The 26,888-nt window shown below is 39.9% G+C and overlaps 1 protein-coding gene across 1 annotated transcript in view; it reads left to right on the top strand.

Annotated features, from left to right (window-relative positions):
- The first annotated feature begins 3,707 nt into the window (after nt 1–3,707).
- The window catches only part of si:ch211-176g13.8 (F-BAR and double SH3 domains protein 2), a 38,839-nt gene continuing 15,658 nt past the window's right edge, over nt 3,708–26,888 (top strand). Inside the window, exons 1-7 of the mRNA XM_060908697.1 lie at nt 3,708–4,008; nt 8,566–8,663; nt 10,979–11,024; nt 22,491–22,567; nt 22,793–22,937; nt 24,637–24,770; nt 26,711–26,765. Coding sequence (XP_060764680.1) covers nt 3,988–4,008; nt 8,566–8,663; nt 10,979–11,024; nt 22,491–22,567; nt 22,793–22,937; nt 24,637–24,770; nt 26,711–26,765 — 576 coding nt within the window. The 5' untranslated portion in view covers nt 3,708–3,987. The remainder of the gene's footprint in view (nt 4,009–8,565; nt 8,664–10,978; nt 11,025–22,490; nt 22,568–22,792; nt 22,938–24,636; nt 24,771–26,710; nt 26,766–26,888) is intronic.

The raw sequence follows: 26,888 nt of genomic DNA, 5'->3' as shown, positions 1-26,888 counted from the left end.
CCGAAATGATTGGATGCTAAACCGAAATGATTGGATACTGAATTGAAATGATTGGATACTGAACCGAAATGATTGGATGCTGAACTGAAATGATTGGATACTGAACTGAAATGATTGGATACTGAACTGAAATGATTGGATCCTGAACTGAAATGATTGGATGCTAAACCGAAATGATTGGATGCTAAACCGAAATGATTGGATGCTAAACCGAAATGATTGGATACTGAATTGAAATGATTGGATACTGAACCGAAATGATTGGATACTGAATTGAAATGATTGGATACTGAACCGAAATGATTGGATACTGAACTGAAATGATTGGATGCTAAACTGAAATGATTGGATACTGAACTGAAATGATTGGATGCTAAAACGAAATGATTGGATGCTGAACTGAAATGATTGGATGCTAAAACGAAATGATTGGATGCTAAACCAAGATGATTGGATGCTAAACCGAAATGATTGGATGCTGAACTGAAATGATTGGATGCTAAACTGAAATGACTGGATGCTAAACCAAAGTGATTGGATACTAAACTGAAATGATTGGATGCTGAACTGAAATGATTGGATGCTGAACTGAAATGATTGGATACTGAACTGAAATGATTGGATGCTAAACCGAAATGATTGGATGCTAAACTGAAATGATTGGATACTGAACTGAAATGATTGGATGCTAAAACGAAATGATTGGATGCTAAACCAAAATGATTGGATGCTAAACCAAAATGATTGGATGCTAAACTGAAATGATTGGATGCTGAACTGAAATGATTGGATGCTGAACTGAAATGACTGGATGCTAAACCAAAGTGATTGGATACTAAACTGAAATGATTGGATGCTGAACTGAAATGATTGGATGCTGAACTGAAATGATTGGATGCTGAACTGAAATGACTGGATGCTAAACCAAAGTGATTGGATACTAAACTGAAATGATTGGATGCTAAACCGAAATGATTGGATGCTAAACCGAAATGATTGGATACTGAATTGAAATGATTGGATACTGAACCGAAATGATTGGATACTGAATTGAAATGATTGGATACTGAACTGAAATGATTGGATGCTAAACCGAAATGATTGGATACTGAATTGAAATGATTGGATACTGAACTGAAATGATTGGATACTGAACCGAAATGATTGGATACTGAACTGAAATGATTGGATGCTAAACTGAAATGATTGGATACTGAACTGAAATGATTGGATGCTAAAACGAAATGATTGGATGCTGAACTGAAATGATTGGATGCTAAAACGAAATGATTGGATGCTAAACCAAGATGATTGGATGCTAAACCGAAATGATTGGATGCTGAACTGAAATGATTGGATGCTAAACTGAAATGATTGGATGCTGAACTGAAATGATTGGATGCTGAACTGAAATGATTGGATGCTGAACTGAAATGATTGGATACTGAACTGAAATGATTGGATGCTAAACCGAAATGATTGGATGCTAAACCAAGATGATTGGATGCTAAACCGAAATGATTGGATACTGAACTGAAATGATTGGATGCTAAAACGAAATGATTGGATGCTAAACCGAAATGATTGGATGCTAAACCAAGATGATTGGATGCTGAACTGAAATGATTGGATACTGAACTGAAATGATTGGATGCTAAAACGAAATGATTGGATGCTAAACCAAGATGATTGGATGCTAAACCGAAATGATTGGATGCTAAACCAAAGTGATTGGATACTAAACTGAAATGATTGGATGCTGAACTGAAATGATTGGATGCTGAACTGAAATGATTGGATGCTGAACTGAAATGATTGGATACTGAACTGAAATGATTGGATGCTAAACCGAAATGACTGGATGCTAAACCGAAATGATTGGATACTGAACTGAAATGATTGGATGCTAAAACGAAATGATTGGATGCTAAACCAAAATGATTGGATGCTAAACCAAAATGATTGGATGCTAAACTGAAATGATTGGATGCTGAACTGAAATGATTGGATGCTGAACTGAAATGACTGGATGCTAAACCAAAGTGATTGGATACTAAACTGAAATGATTGGATGCTGAACTGAAATGATTGGATGCTGAACTGAAATGATTGGATACTGAACTGAAATGATTGGATGCTAAACTGAAATGATTGGATGCTGAACTGAAATGATTGGATACTGAACTGAAATGATTGGATACTGAACTGAAATGATTGGATACTGAACTGAAATGATTGGATGCTAAACTGAAATGATTAGATACTGAACTGAAATGATTGGATGCTAAACCGAAATGATTGGATACTGAACTGAAATGATTGGATACTGAACCGAAATGATTGGATGATAAACTGAAATGATTAGATACTGAACCGAAATGATTGGATGCTAAACTGAAATGATTGGATACTGAACTAAAATGATTGGATGCTAAACTGAAATGATTAGATACTGAACGGAAATGATTGGATGCTAAACCGAAATGATTGGATGCTGAAGTGAAATGTTTGGATACTAAACTGAAATGATTGGATGCTAAACTGAAATGATTGGATACTGAACTGAAATGATTGGATACTGAATTAAAATGATTGGATGCTAAACTGAAATGATTGGATACTGAATTAAAATGATTGGATACTGAACTGAAATGATTGGATACTGAACCGAAATGATTGGATGCTAAACCGAAATGATTGGATACTGAACTGAAATGATTGGATGCTAAAGTGAAATGATTGGATACTGAAGTGAAATGATTAGATACTGAACTGAAATGATTGGATACTGAACTGAAATGATTGGATGCTGAACTGAAATGACTGGATGCTGAACTGAAATGATTGGATACTGAACTGAAATGACTGGATGCTGAAGTGAAATGATTGGATACTGAACTGAAATGACTGGATGCTGAAGTGAAATGATTGAATACTGAACTGAAATGATTGGATGCTGAAGTGAAATGTTTGGATACTGAACTGAAATGATTGGATACTGAACTGAAATGATTGGATACTGAACTGAAATGACTGGATGCTGAAGTGAAATGATTGGATGCTAAACCAAAGTGATGGGATGCTGAACTGAGCTGTATAGTGTTTCCTCATTTACTGGGCCATGACAGGAGAGAAATGTATGAAGTGTAACAAGCATTTGAAAGTTCTAAATAAAAATGTAATCAGTAAAAAGTTTGTTTTTGGAATAAAGAGTGCAAGCAATTCAATTCAACAGATGTACTTTCTACCTCTGTGCAATACACAACACTGTTTCAGCATGACAACATTATAAATAATAAACTCTTCAATAAAGAGTTTGTTTCCGGTTTTTGCAGTGTATTTGTTCTAATAACACCGTTCAGAGAGAAACGAGTCGCCTCGTGTTATTCTAATAATGCGCCATATGGAGTTTATTAACTCCGCCTTGACCGCGTTTAACCAATAGCCACCACAGGAGGGCGACATTTCACAGCGGTCTCCAACAATTCCGAATAGCATCCTAATTTTTTATCCGAGTGCACTATGTAGGGTGAGTAATAACGGATTCGGGGTCTTACGTAGTGCCCTACAGGCCAATAAGGAGCCGTTGTTTGTTTGGGACTTATCCTTTATAAAAGTGTCTCGCGCGAGCTCTCCGACGTGTCGCCATGGAGTTTTTGCAGCCCCCCCCCCCCCCCCCCCCCCCCCCCCCCCGCCCCCCAGTCCCTCTGAGCTCGGCCGGAAACTCCGCTCCATTTCCATTACAAACTCGGCCCTCTAAGTGCGGGGTTCTCTTTTTTCTTTCTTTTTTTCAATAGTGTGCAGCCTAAGTAAAGGTTTGGGAGCATGTTATGGACGCTTAACCTCCTTTAGTTCTTCAGGTTCGGTTCTCCAGCTTGGGTTCTCCCGTTATTTCAGTAAAGAGCGAGTTTTCCCTGCTCTGGTGCAGATGTGTGCGGCTTGGCGGCTCAATTTTCTTCTCTCACTTTGCTCGGGACTCTTGTAAACATGCAGCCCCCGCCACGAAAGGTACGGGTTTTTTTATTTCATATGTTAAAAACTAAACTTTTCCTTTTTTATTTCTTGACTTTTTTTTTGTTTAAAAGCACCCGAGCTGACTGAAACACCGTTGTGTCCAGCTGAGGAGAAGTTTTCAGGGGAGCTAATGTTTCATGGTGCTACATGTTTTTACCTCAGAGCCATCAACTAAAACTCTAAACCAAGTGAAATAGTTTAAACTTGCTGAAATAAATTAAAAGTAGCCTTTTATTTTAAAACCTGCTTCTAAACAAATTAGTGTTACCATAACACTAATTCATTTATTTGTCATTCATGTATTTTATTTGTATAAATCTTATACATTACTACTCTGTATAAAGTTCCTGTAGGCCTGAATAACATGGAAATATGTTTTCTTTACATAAAATATAATATCTATATCCAGTACTGTGCAAAAGTCTTTTTTTAGTACAAACTTTGTGATAGTTTTATTTTATGACTTCTATATTATCAAGTTATTACAAAAACATTTTACATTTCCAAACTCATAAAATTAAATGTTCCAGAAATTTTTTAAAGTCAGGAAAGAAAGCAGCATTTTACATAAGAAACCACTTTTCAGACCCCCCCCCAAAAAAAATCTGTTGGGTTTTGATGCAAAAAGTCAAAACCTCCAGAATAGACCCAGTTCTGGAAGATGCTCAGGAAAACTTTCAGCTCATATCCTTTTCATAAAATTGTACCCGAGACTGTTTGTTTTTAAAGCAAACATCATTAGAACAAATATAAACTTCATTTCAAATATAGACTGTATTTATTTAATTTATCTTATAAATAAGAGGTTGGAGGGACAGTCGTTTTATAAGCACAAAAGGTGAGTGATTTGAGATATCCGAGAATATTTCTGTCACTTTTAAAAGTAGCTCGACGTACCAAAATTACAACATCCGTGACAACTTTACTAAACTATTTCTGGTAACGAAGGATTATCTTTATCTTCATCTGTTATGATGCTTTAAAGAAACTTTTCTCGGTCACCATTTTGTCCTGAGAGTATAAAGAGATTCAGGCCAAAAAAGCAAGGATGAAGTTTAAAAAAAATAATAATAATAAAAATGTTTTAAAGGTTCATGAACGTTTTACATTTTACACAATACAGTCACAACACCGTTTTTTTTTCAGTGAATAGAACAACCTAAAACAAGACAATTTGTGCAAATCTGATGTGATGTAGATAAGAATGTGCCGAGACGTTTCCTGTGTATTGGTTTTAAACCCTGCTTATTATCGTAAGGAGAGATTACGGCATATTAAAAGCCTGGAGTTTAAGTTAAAAACGACTACAAAATGCAGACAAGGTCAGCTTGACACAAAGTGGTATTCCGTGACAAAAAAAAAACCCCAAAACAACGTAATTAAGTGTATTTTGCTGATGTATTTAGACTGGAGATGTGTAAAGTAGATTGTTCACTGTGATCCTGCTGTTAGGACAAAAGAGATATGATATGATCTACAATATGATACGATTTTCACCCAGTGTGTTATCCAATACAGCAGGATCATTTTACACCACAAACGCAACTACAACATCTTCTACTGTTAGAAGCTCCACTTTCTCAGCATCTGAGAAAGTGGATAAGCACAATTTGATAAATTGTGCTTATTTATCAAGTTATTCTAAAGCTGTACTTACAGTGTCGTAATAGTAATACGCACTAATAGGGTAGTCACACTAGAGGCGGAATGAGCCGGAATGCCGTCGGAATGAAAATTCTTCGTATATTCCGGGATATTCGAAGTGCATTCTAAAAATTCTGAGTGCATTCCAAACATTCGGGTCCATTCTTGTGGCCAGCCTGAATGTTTTGCTCATGCTCAACATTCGAGGTGCATTCGAAGAGGAGAAATATCGAACGGCATTCGAAGTGTATTCTTACTGGATTTTGACTGTATTGAGGTTTTTCACCTGACGTCACAGGGTCACGTGACGCCCCGGTGTCCGCCATTTTGAAGGTCAAGCTACATACTAACGCTGCAGACAGAGAGGGAGAACCAGCTTGAAAAAAAAAACATGTTACAGACACCGGATCCAGTGTAAATAGCTGCCGGAGCGCGCTCTGGCTTGCTCCCCCTCAAATTAAGCAGCGCGCTCCGGCTTGCATTGCCTCAAATTAAGCAGCGCGCTCCGGCTTGCTCCCCCTCAAATTAAGCAGCACACTCCGGCTTGCTCACGGAGTGCTCCGGCCGAGGTTCCGGAGCGCGCTCCGGCAGCTATTTACACTGGATCCGGTGTAAATAGCTGCCGGATCATAATTACAGTAAACTAGTAAATACAGTAAAGGAAAAACTTGAGACCGAAAGGTTTTAACATAAACATTGCTACAGTAACATACTAGCTATGTTGTTGACATTAGCTAGTGCTAACAGCTAGCTGCTAGTACACTGCTACAACACAGACACCGACCCTAATAATACAGTTCTTGGTCATTGCCTGGTAACAGCAAATTTATAACGGGCCATGTCTCAACAGACTAAGAAGTTATTTCAATGACATTTAATAACATTTTGTTTATCCTGAGGACCGAAAGTAAATGAAAATGTGAACAAACCTTAGCTGTAATCAGATGGCGACCACCGGCTCCAGGGACGACCCGCTGATGTAGGCATGTTACCCAGCCTGACACAAAATATTTGTAGGCATCCAAACTCTTAGGCCAAGTTTACATTAGACCGTATCTGTCTTGTTTTCTTCGCGGATGCACTGTCCGTTTACATTAAAACGCCGGGAAACGGGAATCCGCTAGGGTCCACGTATTCAATCCAGATCGTGTCTGGTCCGGTGCTGTGTAAACATTCAGAATACGCAGATACGCTGTGCTGAGCTCTAGCTGGCGCCGTCATTGGACAACGTCACTGTGACATCCACCTTCCTGATTCGCTGGCGTTGGTCATGTGACGCGACTGCTGAAAAACGGCGCGGACTTCCGCCTTGTATCACCTTTCATTAAAGAGTATAAAAGTATGAAAATACTGCAAATACTGATGCAAATACTGCCCATTGTGTAGTTATGATGGTCTTTAGGCTTGCCATCCTTCCACTTGCAAGTGGTAAGTGATATGCGCTGGGATCACACACACAGCGGCTCAGTCCCGAATCACTGCTCGTGCGCTTCACTCGCGCGCTCTGTGAGCTGCGCAGGGCCGGAGTGCGCACCCTCCAGAGGGCACTCGCTGTTCAGGGCGGAGTGATTTGGAGCGCAGGATGCCTGCGGAGCCGAGCGTATCTGTGTATTGGTGTTGCTGTGTGCACGCGAATCGTGTATTGGTGTTGCTGTGTGCACACTAATCGTTTTAAAAACGTTAATCTGATGATCCGCTGATACGGTCTAATGTAAACCCCACCTTATACGCTTTCAGATCAATACCTGTGTATGGCGATGGGTTTTTAACGACATAGGTATACAGATCATGTGGGCCGAAGTCAGGTAAAGACGAGGGCTTCGTGTACTTCCGTACGTCAGTGAACAATCCTGGTGGAAGCAGGTAAACGTCGTTCTCTAAGCCTGCTAACCTCAATTTTTGCAAATACCCCTCCCTCTGCTCGCCCTGTAAATGCCCTACGTCGCTGGATAGTGAAGGTGTTTTCTGCATCTCGCTCCTTTTTCTTTTATGTTTTTCGTTTGCCGCCTTCCTCGCGTTCAAACTGATTTGAGCTGTGACGTCCAAAATGGCAGCCTAACGATGCATCACATGACTTGGTCACGTGGGTGAAAAACCTCAATTCTAAATATTCTTACGGCATTCCAACAGCATTCGAAACATTCTGATCGCGTTCGAGGGAAAAATCGAAATGGCCAGCCACTTCAAATCCTGCCAGAATGTGCCTCAAATGAGCCGGAATGCTGCCAGAATGAAAATTCTTCGTATATTCCGGGATATTCGAAGTACATTCTAAGTATTCAAGCTGCATTCTCTTTGAAATCTTAGACGTTCGAAACATATTCGGCGCCTATTCCGGGAGCGTTCTGACTGCATTTGAGGTGAATTTGTTACAGCATTCGAGGCACCTTCCGACCAGACTTCGGGTGGTATTCGGACAGCAATCGAACCGCACCCGTACGGCATTCGAAGTGCATTCTTAATATTCTTACTGCATTCGAGGTGTTCCTACTGTGTTCTAACTACATTTGAATTGCATTCGAAAGCTAATGCACCCGGAATGTGCAAGAATCATTCGAGGCGGGTTTGAAGCGCATTCTAAGTATTTGAACGGCATTCTTACAAAGCTGTAAGAATGTTGGTCAATTTGAAATTCCTGCCCGAATGTCGCACGAATTTAGAAAAATTTTTCATTCCGGCTGGTTCCGCTTGATTCCTGCTAATTCTGAATAAGTGTGACGGGGCCTTAAGTTTTAAATGTATTTTACATTGATGTACCTGCCGTAGATAACAGATTGCCAGGAAAATAAAAACAATAAAACGTGTAATCATACTCGTCGACGGAACTGGACGCAAGATACATGCGTAATTTATGATGCGTCATAAATCTGATTTGAGAATATGATCTGAATGTGCTGTGTCCTGCAGGTGAAAGTGAGTCAGGAGCTGAAGCACGCTCACGCAGAGCAGCTGAGCAAACTTAACGTGAAACATCAGACTGACTGTGACCTTCTGGAAGACCTGAGGTGAGGCCTGTGCCAACAGCAATGTCATCGAGGATTTCGGCTGTGCACGTGATGTACGATTAAAAAAAGGCCGTGTAGGGCGGTGGGTAGGATTGCGTGAGGTTAAAATCCCAGGGTAGACCACAGAGCTACAGCTGGGACTTCGAGCAAGACCTTAAACTGTGGTGATAAAAGGTTTCCCTGAATGAATACAGGTGCTTTCATGCTGCAGTCCTGACGATGTGGAAAGCCAGCTTGCATGAGTTATAAAATAATTCTTTGGTTCTGATTTTTTCTTTTATTTATTTAATTTGATTTTTATTTAAGCAGAATCACATCTCTTTCACAACAAAATCTTTTTCTAGAGCCATGATGCTCGTCTAAAACTCACAGAACAGATACAAATGTGGTTGTGAGCGTAGCATGGCATATCGTAACAGCGAAACTCAAATGAAACACGCGGATGGACATTTGCTTCAAGCTCAGTGTGAACTCATTTAAACAGAACATGATCGTTTTATTGTCATTGTGGCGACTTTTAAAGGAGAACTGAAGGCAAATTTTTTTATTATCAAAATTCTATTTATCTCATTTTAGTAAGTATAGGAATGCATTTTTGTTCGCTATTTTGTCGCTGCTATAGCAAGTTATGAGTGTTTGAAATATGCTCTGTAATATCTCAGTCCATATGTCAAAGCAATGGCCATAAACGAGATTCGTTGAGACCTGTGCGAGACATCGTAGGACGGAAGTAAAATGTACAGCGGAAATCAAAGTGACCGACATCTGCCAACGTTATCAAAAGACGCGCGCGCCCTCTTTCGAATGCTGATTTAATCGAGCCGGAAGTTTTGTTTGTTTTGATAGCAATCAGGAAAGTTTGAAAAAAGTAGGCAGTAATCGTCATTTAAACTCGTTTTTGTGCAATATTTCCTTTGGAAAACAGTTTTCAAAATGGCGGCACTGACACCTGGCTGACACTTGACGTTTCGAAGTCTCGCCCAAGTCTCGTGAAGATCGCGCGGATAAGCGACGCCTGCCGTGGACCAAACGAACTAAATTCAACACGGCTAAAAACCGAATTGGCCGATAAGTATAATATTTAATTGCAATTAGTTGCCAATACGAGTCACGATATAAGGTTACTAAAACCGAAAACGTAATTGAATAACACGTTAATTAAGAAATAAAACAAGTTTAAAAATGACTTCAGTTCCCCTTTAATGTTGACTATGTCAAGATGTTGACTGTGTTATTACCATGCTGATTGTTAGCTCATTTGGCCATAAGGCTGATGAGCTGTTGCCATGGCAACAGCTCTGTCGTCCGTCCGTCGTCCGCAGTTCAGTTAAATCGTATCTCCTCTGTCAGTTCACCATGGATTTCCATTCTGATTGTTTTGTTTGAAAGAACTCATCACTCCGCACAAAACTTGGTCATTGTTTTGTCAAATGTTTTGCTAACGAGTTAGTAATTAGGCCAAATTAAGGAATTTTCCAGGCCTCTCACTAGAATTTTATCTCCTCTCTCATTTCTCATCCAGTTCTAGTTCTGATTGATGTTTTGGATCAAGCTTCCCTTGAGAAACAAAACTTGTTCGTTTTTTGATTTTCCACTTGTAAACAGTTTGTTTACATTTTTGTTTATTTTCAATTAAATCGTATCCTTCCTCAGTTCTCAACGGATTTCAGTTCTGATTGTTTCGTTGAAAAAAACTAGACCTTCTGCACAACACTTGGTCATTGTATTGTCAAATTTTTGCTAATGAACTGGTTATAGCACAACTTTTTTCTTCTATTTGCCATTTTAAAAAAGTATTCAGTGCATGTGTGTGTATATTTATATGGGAGTGTAATAATTATGTGCACCCTTCCCTTCCTGTCCCTTCCCTTTTTCCCAGCCCTGACGGTGCATCTTTATTTTATCCAGAGACCTGTAACTATATACAATCAGGATCTTTAAAAATACGTGTTGCACAGTGTGATATTACACCTTTTGTACTGTCCATTTTTTCCAGACGAGAAACAGTAGTGTTCAGTGTAGCTGACTCAGACAAGCCCAGTCAGTGCTCTGCAGTTTGAAAAACACCTCGGGCTCTTTTTGGGAGCACCATTTGTGTGTGTGTGTTTGTAACACCTCCATTGTAAAACCTTTCAGGCAGAAGTTTGGCTTTGACACTGCATAGTCACTGTCATTACAGCAAGCACACGAGAAGCACATAACTATTGTGTGTTGTTGTAATGCTACATTCATGATTGTAAACTCAGCAGAATAATAATAGACTTCAACATGGAGGTCTGGGAGATAACATTATATTGTGGTGTGTGTGTGTGCAGGACGTACAGCCAGAAGAAAGCAGTGATAGAGAAAGACTATGCACAGGTAAGCCTGTTTGCACTCTGATTAATTGAATAATCTCAGTCTAATTTGCGATTGTGTATATTATTTTCTGGACTGAAAACTGCAGTAAAAGAATTCGTAACAAATTTAAACAATCATCAAGGTTTGTTTCCTTATATTCTGGAAGTTCTGCGTATACGGCCTGATTGCTGTTTATTAGCCAGACGCAAATATTTACTCCAGAGCAGAAAACTTTGCTGTTTGCTGATCTTTTCAAAGGATCAAATGGTGCATCCATGCATGTTTTTGTCTCCGAATGCCAGAGCAGTGTCTGTTATATCTTCGGTATAACTCTGATACAAGCCAAATGTTTTGATTTTTATTCATTGTTGGAGCGATCTGGCGACCACATGTACTCACATGTTTCTGTTTTCTGAAGATGAGTAATTCAGTGTCATGGTCATGCTCTAAAGGTATAGGGTTCAGAGCGGGGTGCGTAGATGACTCTCACAGGAGTCATTCAAAAGCCACTGTTTCAGCCTGTGTGTGTGTGTGTGTGTGTGTGTTCACCTCATGTTACAGCTCATTATTGTACGTTATCTAATGGTATGGAATGTACAAAATGTTTTGCTTTTGGTAATGTTACTGCTTCATGTTGGGTTTAGTGAGTGTGGTCAGCTGTGAATGGTTACCATTGAGAAGTTTAGGGTTTGAAGTTAGATTGTCTTACCATTCCCCCCCCTTCCTCTTTTTGGCAGTGGCTTTGTCCCAGTTTGTTATCTCAGAGGAATGTACATCTGTGACTGAACAGTGCAGGGTTCTGCTGCAAAGGCCAGACTTGCTTTCTGAACCTGATGCTCTGGTGTCCCAAATGTGACTGGAGTAAATATGCTATAAACAAATGAATGCAAGTTACTGACATATATATTGATGCATCCATCAATAATTGGTAATATGATATTCCAAGAAATCGAGTCGTACATGGGCTGATAGCCGACGAGGTGCGTAGCGCCAAGTCTGCTATAAGCCATGTACGACCAGATTGAGTGGAATAACTGTTTAATTCTATCCACATTTACTGGATTTTGAGGAACAGAGCATTTTTATTTTTTGCAAATTCAATAAATAAAAACTTCAGACAAAATTATTTCCACTTAGAATGTAAACACACCAGCAAAATGACAGTAGCAATTTGTGAAAAATGCTATAATAATAATTATTATTATTGAAAAATAAAAAAAGATACGTTCTTACCATCAAATATTTTTATTCCATATTTTGCTTGTTTTTTGTACTTTTTGGGGTCTTCTTCTTATTTAAAGGGATAGTTCGGGATTTTTGACATGAATCTGTATGGCATCCCCATCAGTAGTGTCGTGCAAACACACTGACTTACCCCTGACAGCATCCTGTGAGTCCAGTTCTTGTCCAGTTTTGGTCCAGACGAAAGTAGTCCGGCAAGTTTGTTGGGGTCACGAAAGTAAAACGTTTTTCGTCTCAAAACAGTATGTGTTCAAAAGAGTGATATATTTGCATCACAAAACCGTTGCCAAATAAAAAGTCAGACCTCGAAATCGCTTGGCACTATTTTCTCTCCCTTCTTATCACTGCAGGCAGGCTAGCGCGCGCCGGCCAGCCGGCAGGCTAGCGCACGCTGGCTCCCTGCTTGCCCAAGCGCGCTAGCTCAGTAAACTAGTAAATCCAGTAAAGGAAAAACTTGAGACTGAAAGGTTTTAACAGTCATCCAAATGACTGAACGTAAACATTGCTACAGTCACATACCAGCTATGATGTTGTTGACATTAGCTAGTACTAACAGCTAGTTGCTAATACACTGCTACAACTACACCGACCCTAATAATACAGTTCTTGGTCATTGCCTGATAACAGCAAATTTATAACGGGCCATGTCTCAACAGACTAAGAAGTTATTTCAATGACATTTAATAACATTTTGTTTATCCTGAGGACCGAAAGTAAATGAAAATGTGAACAAACCTTAGCTGTAATAAGATGGCGACCACCGGCTCCAGGGACGACCCGCTGATGTAGGCATGTTACCCAGCCTGACACAAAATATTTGTAGGTATCCAAACTCTTATACGCTTTCAGATCAATACCTGTGTATGGCGATGGGCCGAAGTCAGGTAAAGACGAGGGCTTCGTGTACTTCCGTACGTCAGTGAACAATCCTGGTGGAAGCAGGTAAACGTCGTTCTCTAAGCCTGCTAACCTCAATTTTTGCAAATACCTCTCCCTCTGCTCACCCTGTAAATGCCCTATGTCGCTGGATAGTGAAGGTGTTTTCTGCATCTCGCTCCTTTTTCTTTTTTTTCGTTTGTCACCTTCCTCGCATTCAAACTGATTCGAGCCGTGCCGTCCAAAATGGCAGCATCACACGACTTGGTCACGTGGGTGAAATACCTCAGTAGTGGCAGCATCTGTTCCCCCAGAGAGGATCTTTTCAAAAGCAGGACAGATTATAACTGAGAGGAGAAATAGAATCAGAATTAACTAGTTAATTGCAGCAATTAAAGGAATAGGTAGGAAAAGGAAGGCGCAAAGACACCGCGCAGCGCCTGAAAACGGGTTTTCAGGCGCTGCACACCCGTTTTCAGGCGCTGTGCACCCGTTTTCAGGCGCTGCGCGGTGTCTTTGCGCCTGCAGCGGTGCTTTGCCTGTGCTGTGGCTGAAAATAGTTCCAGATATAAATTGGTCTAGTAAATCCCTTCGTGTTAATTTGCATTGATATGTGTACTCGATGTGAATGTACAAGTCATGAGAAATAATTATAAAAAATCTTGAGTTATTTAATTCACTTTTGCAACGACAATGCTAGCTGGACACGCCGGATTACAGCGACTACGCTAAGCTAAGCTAACCTGGGCGTTTATAGATCAGGACAATGGCTGGGTCGGCTACAAAATGCTTTGGCTCACTCATCCAACTCTAGGGACTGCAGGGACTGACTCAATTTCATCTGGGGGTGGTGTATTCCTTTAAATCAAAAATACAATCTCAGGAGCCGTTTGGGAGCCGAAAGAGCCGGCTCCTTATAGTAAGAAGAGCCAAAAGAGCCGGCTCCCGAAAAAGAGCCGAAATTCCCATCACTAGTAAACAATGAATGAAACAGCCGTGGCTGTCACCTGGCGGCAGCGCGCAGTGATAAGAAGGGAGAGAAAATAGTGCCAAGCGATTTCAAGGTCTGACTTTTTATTTGGCAACGGTTTTGTGATGCAAATATATCACTCTTTTGAACACATACTGTTTTGAGACAAAAAACGTTTTACTTTCGTGACCCCAACAAACTTGCTGGACTACTTTCGTCTGGACCAAAACTGGACAAGAACTGGACTCACAGGATGCTGTCGGGGGTAAGTCAGTGTGTTTGCACGACACTGTTGACGGGGATGCCATACAGATTCATGTCAAAAATCCCGAACTATCCTTTTAAGATTTTCTTGGTGGCAGGTAAACCAACTTAAAGGTACATTACCACCACCGACTGGGCTGGAGTCTGGAACACGGGATATTGGCGGGAGGGGGGACTATATTCTTTTAGCTATTTCTGTTTCTTTTAAATACTTGATAATTTTTGGGGTTTTGTTTTCGAGTAGAGTTTTTATTTCGTCCTCAGTTGGTTCAGTAACACGCTCCGCCATTTTGTTTTTCTTTACTCACGGTATATGAGCTGATATCCTAGTAGTAGAGTAGCCAATCAGAGCGTGCGATTGCTCATATCCAGTGAATGCAGATAGAATAAAACGTAATATTCAACACATGTACTGTTGTTATCGAAATGCAGTCACTACAGTCATGTAACGTTCCTTTTAGGCACAATGCTGAGACAGAGAGCATAAATCAGCTGGATGTTATCGAAATTGAAATAGTTCCCAGAAAAGCCAACAACATGACTAAATGTAATATGAATATAATATTACATAGTATACATATTAATATAATATAATAGTAATGCATGTAATATTAATAAATAAATTATATTCTTGCATGTATATTTGTGACACACGAACACATATAAACAGCATCCAGATTAAAAAAAGCTCGGTCATGGGAAAACTTGGAATCCTGTTGTTTTAGCCTCTTGGGATATGGAGCAGAGTCGAACCATTTCATCCTGTCTAAAACGCTGAATGTGCATTACGTGGCATTACTGGAATGAGGGTGATAGATTGAAAGCATGAAAAGGAAGGAAAAGCAGACCTGGGCTGGTTATAAAGTCTTTTGTTGGAATTTGTGTAGCAAACACGCACTGTATGAATGAGTTAAAGACATCTGTTTTCGTTTAATAATCAAAACCGATGCATACTTCAGAGCTTCAGGAATGGCTAAAGTGAGATTTTATTTAAGAGTATTATGGGTGGGCCACATGATAAAAAATATCTGCTCATAATATATTCTATGATGCACTATGTGATAAACTATGAGTAGGATGTTATTACCAAACTGAAAAAAAAAACCTTTAATTTTTTTCAATAATTATTTCACAGTGAAATGGAGGAACATATATTTACAAATCTAGCAAAGTGTTCACATTTTGGAGTTTTAAATCTTCTTCCAGATAGAGTTTGTTATTAAAATGTTATTAAACGAAAGGTGTATTGCGATATAAGGGTTATAAGATCCGCTCATTTTGACATCAAGAGTCAGTGGACATTGCATTTCACTTATAAAGGGGTCAGTCCATGAAATGATGTTACTTTTCATTGGTCCGGGTTTACATAATCATTTCATCTTTAATTTCCATGATTTAAAGAAATATTTAGCAGATTATCCATAAATATTGTTTGAAGAAATAAAATAAATAAATAAATGAAGTTTTCTTTTGAAATAAAGAAATGTGAAACATTTTCTTCCCCTGTGACTGGACACGGATGACACGTTTTTTGTGACATGGAATATTTGCTGACTTTGAGCTTAAATAAACCTTCATTACTTTCTGAGAATTTCAATAAAATTAGTTTCATGGTACTTGCAATTTAGTTTTACACTCACATAATAAAGTTAAGAAGGTTCTATAAACTATTTAGCTTCGAATTCATCCACTAAAAATAGGTTGTGAACGTAACATTGTGATGTCCTACCGTGTTACGTTAGAAACCAGGCTTATAAATAATGATAAAACGAGTTGAAATCATGATTGATGTTTTTAATATAAAGAAGAATATACTATAAAACGATGTAGGTAGAAAGAAATTTAAACAAACGGCAATAAAAGAAATTATCGATGTTTTTTCTCACATCCTAACTTAGCGTCCACTCACTTCCTGGTTCGTTCACAACCTGCGAGACCTATTTACTCAATCTAGGTCAGCTGAACTGACGCGAGAGAACTTCTCGCGGGATCTCACACACCACAACGCGTGCTCTAGAGAAGTGCAAATATAAGTGTGACTAAGTAAAGTAATGAATTCAATAATCTCATTTACCCCATATAGGATGAAACTGTTTCCTGTTAATGACTGTTGTTATTGTTCAAATCTTAAAGAGATGTTATGAAGTTTGTGAAATACTGGCATTTCATATTTTCAGTGTTTATGATGTTGAACTAATATTTCTAATGAATTCTTATTCAGTGTTAATGTTTAAAGTAAGCAAATAAAAGCAAAAAATTGATTTTATCAATATTTTTCCTTTATTTTTAAAAGCTTGTTCGTGTCCTTGTTACATTAGCAACCGGGTAAATATTTATGGATTTTATCATACATTGTAGAGCAGGAGTTATCTTAACAACTATGTTATATATTCTTATATGGTCAATGCTTCATGGAAATAAAAGTTGTTTTCAGTTGTAAATTGTTTTAAGTGACTCCCTCTATGTCACATTTTGGTAACCCCATTTCATGGACTGACCCAAAGGTGTCTTTTATTTTATTTTATTTTTATTCTTTACTTCTACAAATAATCTAGAGGATATGTAGAACATGATTTAAAAAAAACAAACCGTGGATTAAGCCGTGGCCTTAGGAAATGTGTATTAAGTTGTTGAGAAAACCTGTCAGTAAAACTGAATGCTTGATTGTGTTTGGGTGGGTCTGCTGTCAGTCATTTTATAAACAGTCCACGGCTCGCCATAGATCCTGGGGACGACACTTCGTAAACATGGGCAGGAATGGAGGAATGGGCTCAAGGAGTAAAAAAATAATAATTGAAATATCAAACCCACTTAAGAGACCTAATTAAAAAAACAAAACAAAAAAGACTTATTTTACCTCATGCACCTTTAAGACTGACAGTCATTTGAGCTCAGTTTGATAGATTCATCTTTCATGCTTTGCTGTTTGATTGTTTTGGTAAATTCAAGCACATATATAATGACTCATTGTTCTTTTACATCACTGTGGAAACTTTATTAGTGTGTTTATGATGTGTCTGCAGTAGACATAATGATGATGATCTGAGGTAGCGACACCGAATGATCAAACACCTCCTGGCCTTGCTCATCATTTTGTTACTTCACACTGTTGGTGTTTTTCCACTCCCTATTCAAAAACAAGAACCAGCCCATGCAGGAGCCAAAAGAACATGGGATATGTGTTTGTTTGTACAACCCCGATTCCAAAAAAGTTGAGACAAAGTACAAATTGTAAATAAAAACGGAATGCAATAATTTACAAATCTCAAAAACTGATATTGTATTCACAATAGAACATAGACAACATATCAAATGTCGAAAGTGAGACATTTTGAAATTTCATGCCAAATATTGGCTCATTTGAAATTTCATGACAGCAACACATCTCAAAAAAGTTGGGACAGGGGCAATAAGAGGCTGGAAAAGTTAAAGGTACAAAAAAGGAACAGCTGGAGGAGCAAATTGCAACTCATTAGGTCAATTGGCAATAGGTCATTAACATGACTGGGTATAAAAAGAGCATCTTGGAGTGGCAGCGGCTCTCAGAAGTAAAGATGGGAAGAGGATCACCAATCCCCCTAATTCTGTGCCGACAAATAGTGGAGCAATATCAGAAAGGAGTTCGACAGTGTAAAATTGCAAAGAGTTTGAACATATCATCATCTACAGTGCATAATATCATCAAAAGATTCAGAGAATCTGGAAGAATCTCTGTGCGTAAGGGTCAAGGCCGGAAAACCATACTGGGTGCCCGTGATCTTCGGGCCCTTAGACGGCACTGCATCACATACAGGCATGCTTCTGTATTGGAAATCACAAAATGGGCTCAGGAATATTTCCAGAGAACATTATCTGTGAACACAATTCACCGTGCCATCCGCCGTTGCCAGCTAAAACTCTATAGTTCAAAGAAGAAGGTATATCCAGAAGGTATATCCAGGTTCTAGAGCAACATATGCTTGCATCCAGACGATGTCTCTTTCAGGGAAGACCTTGCATTTCCCAACATGACAATGCCAAACCACATACTGCATCAATTACAGCATCATGGCTGCGTAGAAGAAGGGTCCGGGTACTGAACTGGCCAGCCTGCAGTCCAGATCTTTCACCCATAGAAAACATTTGGCGCATCATAAAACGGAAGATACGACAAAAAAGACCTGACAGTTGAGCAACTAGAATCCTACATTAGACAAGAATGGGTTAACATTCCTATCCCTAAACTTGAGCAACTTGTCTCCTCAGTCCCCAGACGTTTACAGACTGTTGTAAAGAGAAAAGGGGATGTCTCACAGTGGTAAACATGGCCTTGTCCCAACTTTTTTGAGATGTGGTGTTGTCATGAAATTTAAAATCACCTAATTTTTCTCTTTAAATGATACATTTTCTCAGTTTAAACATTTGATATGTCATCTATGTTCTATTCTGAATAAAATATGGAATTTTGAAACTTCCACATCATTGCATTCCGTTTTTATTTACAATTTGTTATTTGTCCCAACTTTTTTGGAATCGGGGTTGTACGAACCTGAGAGGCAGTACACATGACATTGTGATTGTTTCAAAGTTGGAAAGTTGCAAAATGTTCCAGGATGAGGTTAAATACTACTTTCCAATTAAGTTAAATTACCGCATATGTATATAAGCACGCACGGAGCATATTTCCTTTTCCAGGTTCATTTATTTCTCTGCTTCACTTTGGTCTTTGAACCATGACAAGCAGTGAATTGTTTTATTGTCTGTGTCTGTCCTTGCAGCAACACGCAAATAACTGAGATAAGACATGAAGGGCAATGTAATTGTACTCTGGAATATTGTTCCCAACACTGCTGGAGATTATCTTTTTTGTTGCATATTTATTTATAAGAAAATCCATCCATTATCCGTAGCCGCTTATCCTGTGCAGGGTCACGGGCACGCTGGAGCCTATCCCAGCTGACTATGGGCGAGAGGCGGGGTACACCCTGGACAAGTCGCCAGATCATCGCAGAGCTGACACATAGAGACAAACAACCATTCACACTCACGTTCACACCTACGGTCAATTTAGAGCCACCAATTAGTCTAGCCTGCATGTCTTTGGACTGTCGGAGAAACCGGAGCAAACCCACACAGACACGAGGAGAACATGCAAGCTCCACACCATCAGCCACTAGGCTTGAACCCAGAACCTTGCTGTGAGGCGACAGCGCTAACCACTACACCACCGTGCCTATAAGAAAATCAAACATCCTTAAAATAGTAACATGATTTGTTTAAAAGCTAATAAGTTATATGGACACACAGAGTCAGCAGTCATATTAGACCCTATGATTACAAGCTAGAGTTGTTACATAATCATATAAGAGTCCTTTCCCCCACTCTGATATCTAATCGAGCATTTTCTGCTGATATCAGCTTAATAGTTTTTACTGAATATCAACTCTAAACGTACCTAATAAAAGTCTCGGATGATTAATGTGTAGCACGTGTCCCCTGCTGAATTTTCTGATTCAGCATCCAGGTGTGGTGTGCTGCTAACTCTGAAGCACACAAGAGACTCCAGTGTCTGTGCGTTTGAATGAGGCTCCTCTAGATGCACCACCTGGATGTCCTGAATGGCCCGTGAGTAAAGGAGCCTCTCTCATCCTCATCCTCTCTCCTGCTAAAGCCTATTGAGGCGAGGCCGGTGGGCTGGCACGCTCTCACAAAGACAGATTGTGGTGTCCGGCCCTGGCATGCACTCAGGAGCTCAATCAGGGCCTGGAAGCTGATCAGGGCTCACCATTCTCTTTATTCTATGGTATTCAGGGAAGGAATGCGTCTTCTCTCTTGTGAAGCATGATGGAAGCGCAAGCCTTCTTCACTAGGCTGTTTCAGTGTTAAACCAGCATCCCACCTCTCTGTAAGAGCTGATTTCTGGTATCTACATATAGGTCAGGTCAAATCGGTGACTTTCACCAAGATGTCTTTTTTTTTTTTTTTTGCCAGGTCTGTTTACCTGGTCTGAATTTGTGTATAATCCATACTTATGGTACCTTTTTCATTTGGTCCGATTGCGTTTTACACTGCACTAAAGAAAACATTTCCTAAAGAGCGTGTTCGAAGAAGTAGGACTGGAAACCTACTTTTAAAAGGCCTTCCCAAATAAATCATACCATGGGGGCTAAAAGCACCAAGGTTCAAGTCAAACAGACTTACTGCACGTATAAATGTGTTACTGTCCATTGCATTCACAATTAGTCTACACAAAGCACAGGTTTCTTTTAATACAAAGAAGGTGTTAAATCATTAGTTTTCTTTTGTTTCAGACATGTAAAAGTTTTGACCTTTACCTGACGTTTCGACGGTGTAACTTCCGTCTTCATCAGAGGGTGACCCTCTGATGAAGACGGAAGTTACACCGTCGAAACATGTCAGGTAAAGGTCAAAACTTTTACATGTCTGAAACAAAAGAAAACTAATGATTTGATTTAAGAAGACATAATGAACGTAATATATTTACAAAGAAGGTGTTGTTCTGGTGTTATTTTAGAAATGATCACAAATATGTTTGGTTGAAATTGTAATTACTAAAGGCTTTTAAGCAATCTCATAACTATAAACTATAGAATTTATGGATTTCATTCCACTATAACACCCTTCTGACATTTTGAAACACGCTTTTGTGATTAGTTGCAAGGCCAACATTCCAACTGTGGTGTCTTGAGTATTTGGGCTTCCACTTCCTAGAAACTGTTATTTAGATAAATTACATTTCTCCAGTAACTTAATTTCATATACATAAAACATACGGGGCAGCACGGTGGTGTAGTGGTTAGCGCTGTCGCCTCACAGCAAGAAGGTCCTGGGTTCGAGCCCCGGGGCCGGCGAGGGCCTTTCTGTGTGGAGTTTGCATGTTCTCCCCATGTCCGCGTGGGTTTCCTCCGGGTGCTCCGGTTTCCCCCACAGTCCAAAGACATGCAGGTTAGGTTAACTGGTGACTCTAAATTGAGCGTAGGTGTGAATGTGAGTGTGAATGGTTGTCTGTGTCTATGTGTCAGCCCTGTGATGACCTGGCGACTTGTCCAGGGTGTACCCCGCCTTTCGCCCGTAGTCAGCTGGGATAGGCTCCAGCTTGCCTGCGACCCTGTAGAACAGGATAAAGTGGCTAGAGAGAATGAGATGACATGAATACATACGTTATTTTAAATACTCAATGTATAGAAACATTTGCATTACTAGAACAATTGTAAATTCCTTCGCAAACCAAAACCACAGCTCTTGCCTTTTTTTTTTTTTTGGAATCTCATGTGCACCACATTTCTATATGCATGTACTGAATGTCCTCCGTGACTTCTGCCTTTGCTGAACCTTGACATGGTTCACTGACCACAGAGAATAACTCTAAAATATTATAGTTTCACATCACCACTAAATGTTATTTTAACTATTTAGCCATTTACCCTGCTGTGCTATTTCAGTTCGTCTGCCAGGGCTTTTAATGTAGACTGGGGGTTGGGAGGTCGTCAAAATAGTTGGCATTTAGAAAAAGTACTTCTATGCCATGTCAACTTTTTTTGGATTTACATCAAATGTCTTTTTAGTTAATGATTACTGAAATGAATGAGAGTTTTCAGTTCCATAACTAGTATTATGAATGATAAGATAAGATAAGATAAGATAAAGTCTTTATTGTCATTGTCACTTTTCCAAAGGTACAACAAAATTGAAGGTGCTCTTGACTCATTGTGAGTTATAGAAAGAAAAAAAGAGGGGAGAAAAAAGGGGAGAACAAATAAAGTATAAAAATAAATAGTAAAGTATACAGAGTTGCACTGGTAAAATGGTATAAACAGAATATAAACAGAAATCTATTGTATGGTTCTATATGTACACAGATTGCACTGAAAATAGTATAAACAGAACTGTTTTGGTATTTTTGTCCTATAAGTAAAATATCCAGCCGGCTATAGGTGTTTTTAACCAAACAGGATGGAAAAAACAAACTCTGAGTCGGAGAGCACAAAGCCGCTGCGTCTAGGCGCGCCGCCATCTTGAATCAATGATGCACCATTGTTTCGACTAGCAGTTATATTTCAAGCTGAATTACAGCGTAACCACACTCACTATGATTTTCATTTCGTTGTTTCAAAGTATTTCCCCCTCCCTCACAGGCGCTGCAGAAGTTAGCGTCTCAGTATCTGAAGAGGGAATGGCCTGGGGTCCAGTCTGAAGAGCAGAAAGACTACAGGTAAATTCATGGTTGTAAATGTGTGGCTGCAAATGTATTCAACATGTTCAACATTAAGTATACACAGCTTTGTTCATCCAGTATACCCAAACCAAATGATAGACATTTTATTGTTTTGGGTTTTTTTTTTTCTCTTGTTCAGGATGAATTTTTTTGGTGTGATGGTTTATCTGAAACACCACTTCTGATCAAGTAAAGATTTTGTATGTATGTGTGTGTTTGCAGGAATGTTTGCACAGTATGGAGAGCGTATCTGGAGGGTGTAGTGAAAGTGACCCAGTCTCGCATGAGTGGCTGTGACAGCTACAGGAGCCAGGTTTCAGAGCCGATCAAGACTTTCCGGGTGCACAAAGAGCAGCAGCTAAAAAAGGTACTCGGCTTACAGACATACTCAGGATGATGAAAGCTACTGTAATAAAGTCGCTTGCTGTCATCATTCAGAATACCTACAGTGTTCTCCACGGACGCTTTTAAAGTGGCGCACTGCCACGTTATAATTCTGGCCCCCCACCCTTCCCGTGGCCAAAAAAAAAAGTAACTTCATCAGTATACACCAAATAAATCGTATTCACTTTATTATAATTTTGTAACTATTTAACATGCAGAAGACCATTAAACGAATGCATGCGGGGCTATCCCTGCGTTACACTACACCGCACCACATTACACTATACTGACACATAGTAACGTTAGAAGCTACAAGCTGCAGCTAGCCAGCAGCTAAATAACTTTGCAGGTGTTTGTAGCGTTATTGTGCAACGGTTACGCTTATCTATCGTCTTTTCTGACCATACACAGTTACAGTAATCATATAACAGCGCACACACACACATTAGTTAAGTCCAGGTCTTTTATTTTACGTATCTGTGATCATGTAGGCGAGAGCTGCATTTTCTCGTTGCTTCAGTGGTTGTTTACTGCAGGACTTCCGGGTTCCTGGATCAAAGGACCCGAACTATGGAGGCCGAGGTGGCTTTGTAGTGCCAGTCTCGGGCACGCGCACCAGGTCGTGCATTGATTGGAGTGGTTTCACCCAATTAACATTGTGTATTGTAAAAAATATATGCATTTATTGTAATTGGGTATTTTGTTTGTGCATGGAAGTTCATTTATTTTTCACACACAGAAAAAAATATAATTAATTCAGGGATGCGTAACAGGCGCATCAGTCTCAACTGAAATGTCAAATGAGTCTCACATTGACAGTAAAGATGATATGTACAGTAAAGGCCAATTTATGCTGACAACCCAGTCCTCGCAGATAGCGTCGCAGACAGTGTCTGCGTAGCTCCTCCACCTTCGCAGACGCTCTGCGTGCACCTCCCAAAAATTGTGACCACCGCAGAAGCCTCGCAGACAAGAGGGCTCTGATTGGTCCACTCTACATCCGCTGTACACGCACTTCCGCTTCACTACTTTCCCGGTTTGGTTTGTTTTCACGACCGCCATTTTTAAAAACACAAGCGAAGATGGAGCAGCGCGAAGAGCGGTTGATCGAGGAAGTGAGGAAGTACGTACATCTATACGACTCCAGTTCTAGTCATTATAAGTAACCGGAGGATAAACACTCCACTAACCACACCCACCAACTACTCCTAGCGATTTCGCGACTTCGCGCCCCCTTGCATTGTGGCAGTGAATAACATCGTGCACGCCTATTACTCCCCGCTCAACGATAAATTACAACTGTCTGCGAAAAGCTATCTGCGAAAGCCTTGTCACAAGAGCATGCAGAGGCCTTAAGAATGTGTTAATTTTTTGTAAAATGATTTTAACAGTGATCTAGCATTGCCTGTCCATTTATTGGCCAGTTTCACTGTCAAAAAATCCCAAAGTGCGTCAGTTTCAGGGGGACTTCATCCCCCCCCCCCCCCCCACCACCACCACCACCACCACCGGTGCTCCGCCCCCCACCAGGGTCTCACCCCCTCTGCCACCTTTTATTTTTGAAAAGTGGAGAACCCTGCCCTAGAAAGAAATGTAATACTATGACCTTATACGGTATAATATGCCATGTCTCATTTTAATCAACATTTTACTCTAATTTAATTTGCATTCTTGTGCCTTAGTGTATCGAGCAGCTTACGCGGGTTCAGGCCGAGCTGCAGGACACAGTAAAGGATCTGACCAAGTCCAGAAAGAAGTACCAGGAGACAGAGCAGATGGCCCAGGCCGTGAGGGAGAAAGCAGATATGGAGGCAAAGTATGTTTGCTGAGCACTGCTGATCGTCTCTGTGGTATTAGCTCACACGTAATGTTTGTCTTCGAAGGGCAAATGAATGATCTCTGACCCCAGTTTGCCCTCTCCTTTCTAACAAGTTGGTGAAGTCTAATAACGTGTTATAGTCTCCATGACTAGGAATAATACCATATACCAAACAAAGGTTATGCTTCTTGTTATGTCAGGAAGTCATGAGTTTGTGAAAGGCAAGGCTGATCATAAAAGCCTGTGAATTTGAAACTGTGGCTCTGATAATAGTGTTTCATTTTACGTACAGAAACCATTCACTAGGATTTTGTGAGTTCATGGACAGAACTGTGCATCTCCTGGACTTTAGTAATACTGATTATAAAAGATTAGACTAGGGCTGCACGATATCAGAAAAATATGCGATATTCGATAACATGACTGAATATCTCGATATCGATATGTATCACGATAATTAAATATATAATGTTTTTCTTACTTCTACTCGCCGTTCTGCCCTGTATCTAGCATTTTAAAAAAACACCCAATGCATTGCTTCCATTACAACATTATTTTTTATTGGAAAAACATGGCTACACCTGCAATGGTGTCCATCAATCATCTTTAAATCTCTTAATTTTTGTGAGTGCAGCAGAAAATGTCTTAAGTTGAAATAAACAAAAAACTGAAAACTACACTACATTACATTAACATAAAGCATTCAAAATGGCAATTTCAGCGGCTCCCGGGAGATGAAGGTGAGCGACACAGATTCACCATAAACTCAAACACAATCTGTTAATAACACATGCGGGTGAGAGAGCAGTGGTGTGAGTGTGTGAGAGAGAGAGAGCGGTAGCGTGTGTGAGTGAGCGAGCGGTAGTGTGTGTGTGTGTGAGAGAGAGAGAGTGAGAGCGGTAGTGTGTGAGAGTGAGAGGTAGTGTGTGTGAGAGAGCGCGGTTTTATGTTTTTTTGCTTCTGTACAGCAGTGTTTGTCCCAGTGAGCCGCCCCACCACTGTTTTACAGGTACATGTCTTGCAAAGTACCTGAGTTTGCAGTACATCACCCCTCCTGAATCCAAAGTACTTCCAAACAGCAGACGTGCATTATTTTTTTTTTTTGGAAACCAGTTCCTCCTCACACAAGTTTGTCTCACCACACTTGCTCCCGCCTTCCGCCATCACCACGAGGCTTTTACTTGTTTTGCAATAGGGGGCGGAGTTATCCCGCGGCGCTTGTTGACATTCAAATGTGATTGGACGGCACAGAAAAATGTGCCTTTTATCGAAATTTAAGTAATTTTTGCGGTATGTGTATCGCAAACTATGATATCGCGATATCGATACTTTTTCGATATATTGTGCAGCCCTAGATTAGACTGATATGTGAAATGATCTACTTAAATGAAATAGTTGGAGTGAGAGTCAAAACGCACATTTCTAAGCTTCAGGATGCATACTCTTGCGTACAAGCCAAGCTTTCCTAACGTGATGTTTGCTCATATTTAGAATTCCACCTAGACTGTATCATGTTTGGGTAATGCTATATGATTTCACCTTGCACTTGTATGCTAGTAAGGCCGTGTTGTCTGAGGATATTTCTTTGCCATTGGCAGGAATAATATTGCTGTCTACCTGCAGCTAGAGGATTTATAGCATGAGTGCAGAATTTGTTAAACAGTTGTCAACCTCCCAAGCGCGCACACAAACACACACACATATTTCCACACAGGGTAGAGAGGGAAGGAGAAAGGTCAACAGTGGTCTTTCATTGTTCTGTCAAAAAAAAAAAAAAACCCCGAGGAAGTCACACCTGAGGAGGAAGCAGTGCTTTTGCGTGTACATTCTGGACTCGTGATGAAAGACAGATTTGCCGTTGTTTACATAACCATTGTATTGTCCATTTTTCCGGTCTAAATATACCTTTTCTGTTCTCTCCATCTTTGTGTCCCAAGGTCCAAACTCAGCCTTTTTCAATCCAGATCCAGTTTACAAAGAGCAAGCGTGAAGGTGAGTGGAGAAGTCACAACAAGCTGCCAGTTTATGCATTACTACTTCTGGTCTGTGTTCATTTAATGCTTGAACTGATGCTCAAATTCTCTTCCTTTTATTCATTTGAATAAACATTCAAGA

Source organism: Neoarius graeffei, chromosome 25 (assembly GCF_027579695.1).
Source record: "Neoarius graeffei isolate fNeoGra1 chromosome 25, fNeoGra1.pri, whole genome shotgun sequence".
Classification (NCBI taxonomy): Eukaryota; Metazoa; Chordata; class Actinopteri; order Siluriformes; family Ariidae; genus Neoarius; species Neoarius graeffei.
Note: the sequence above shows the minus strand (reverse complement) of the source record. Positions and strands in the feature narration are given on the sequence as shown.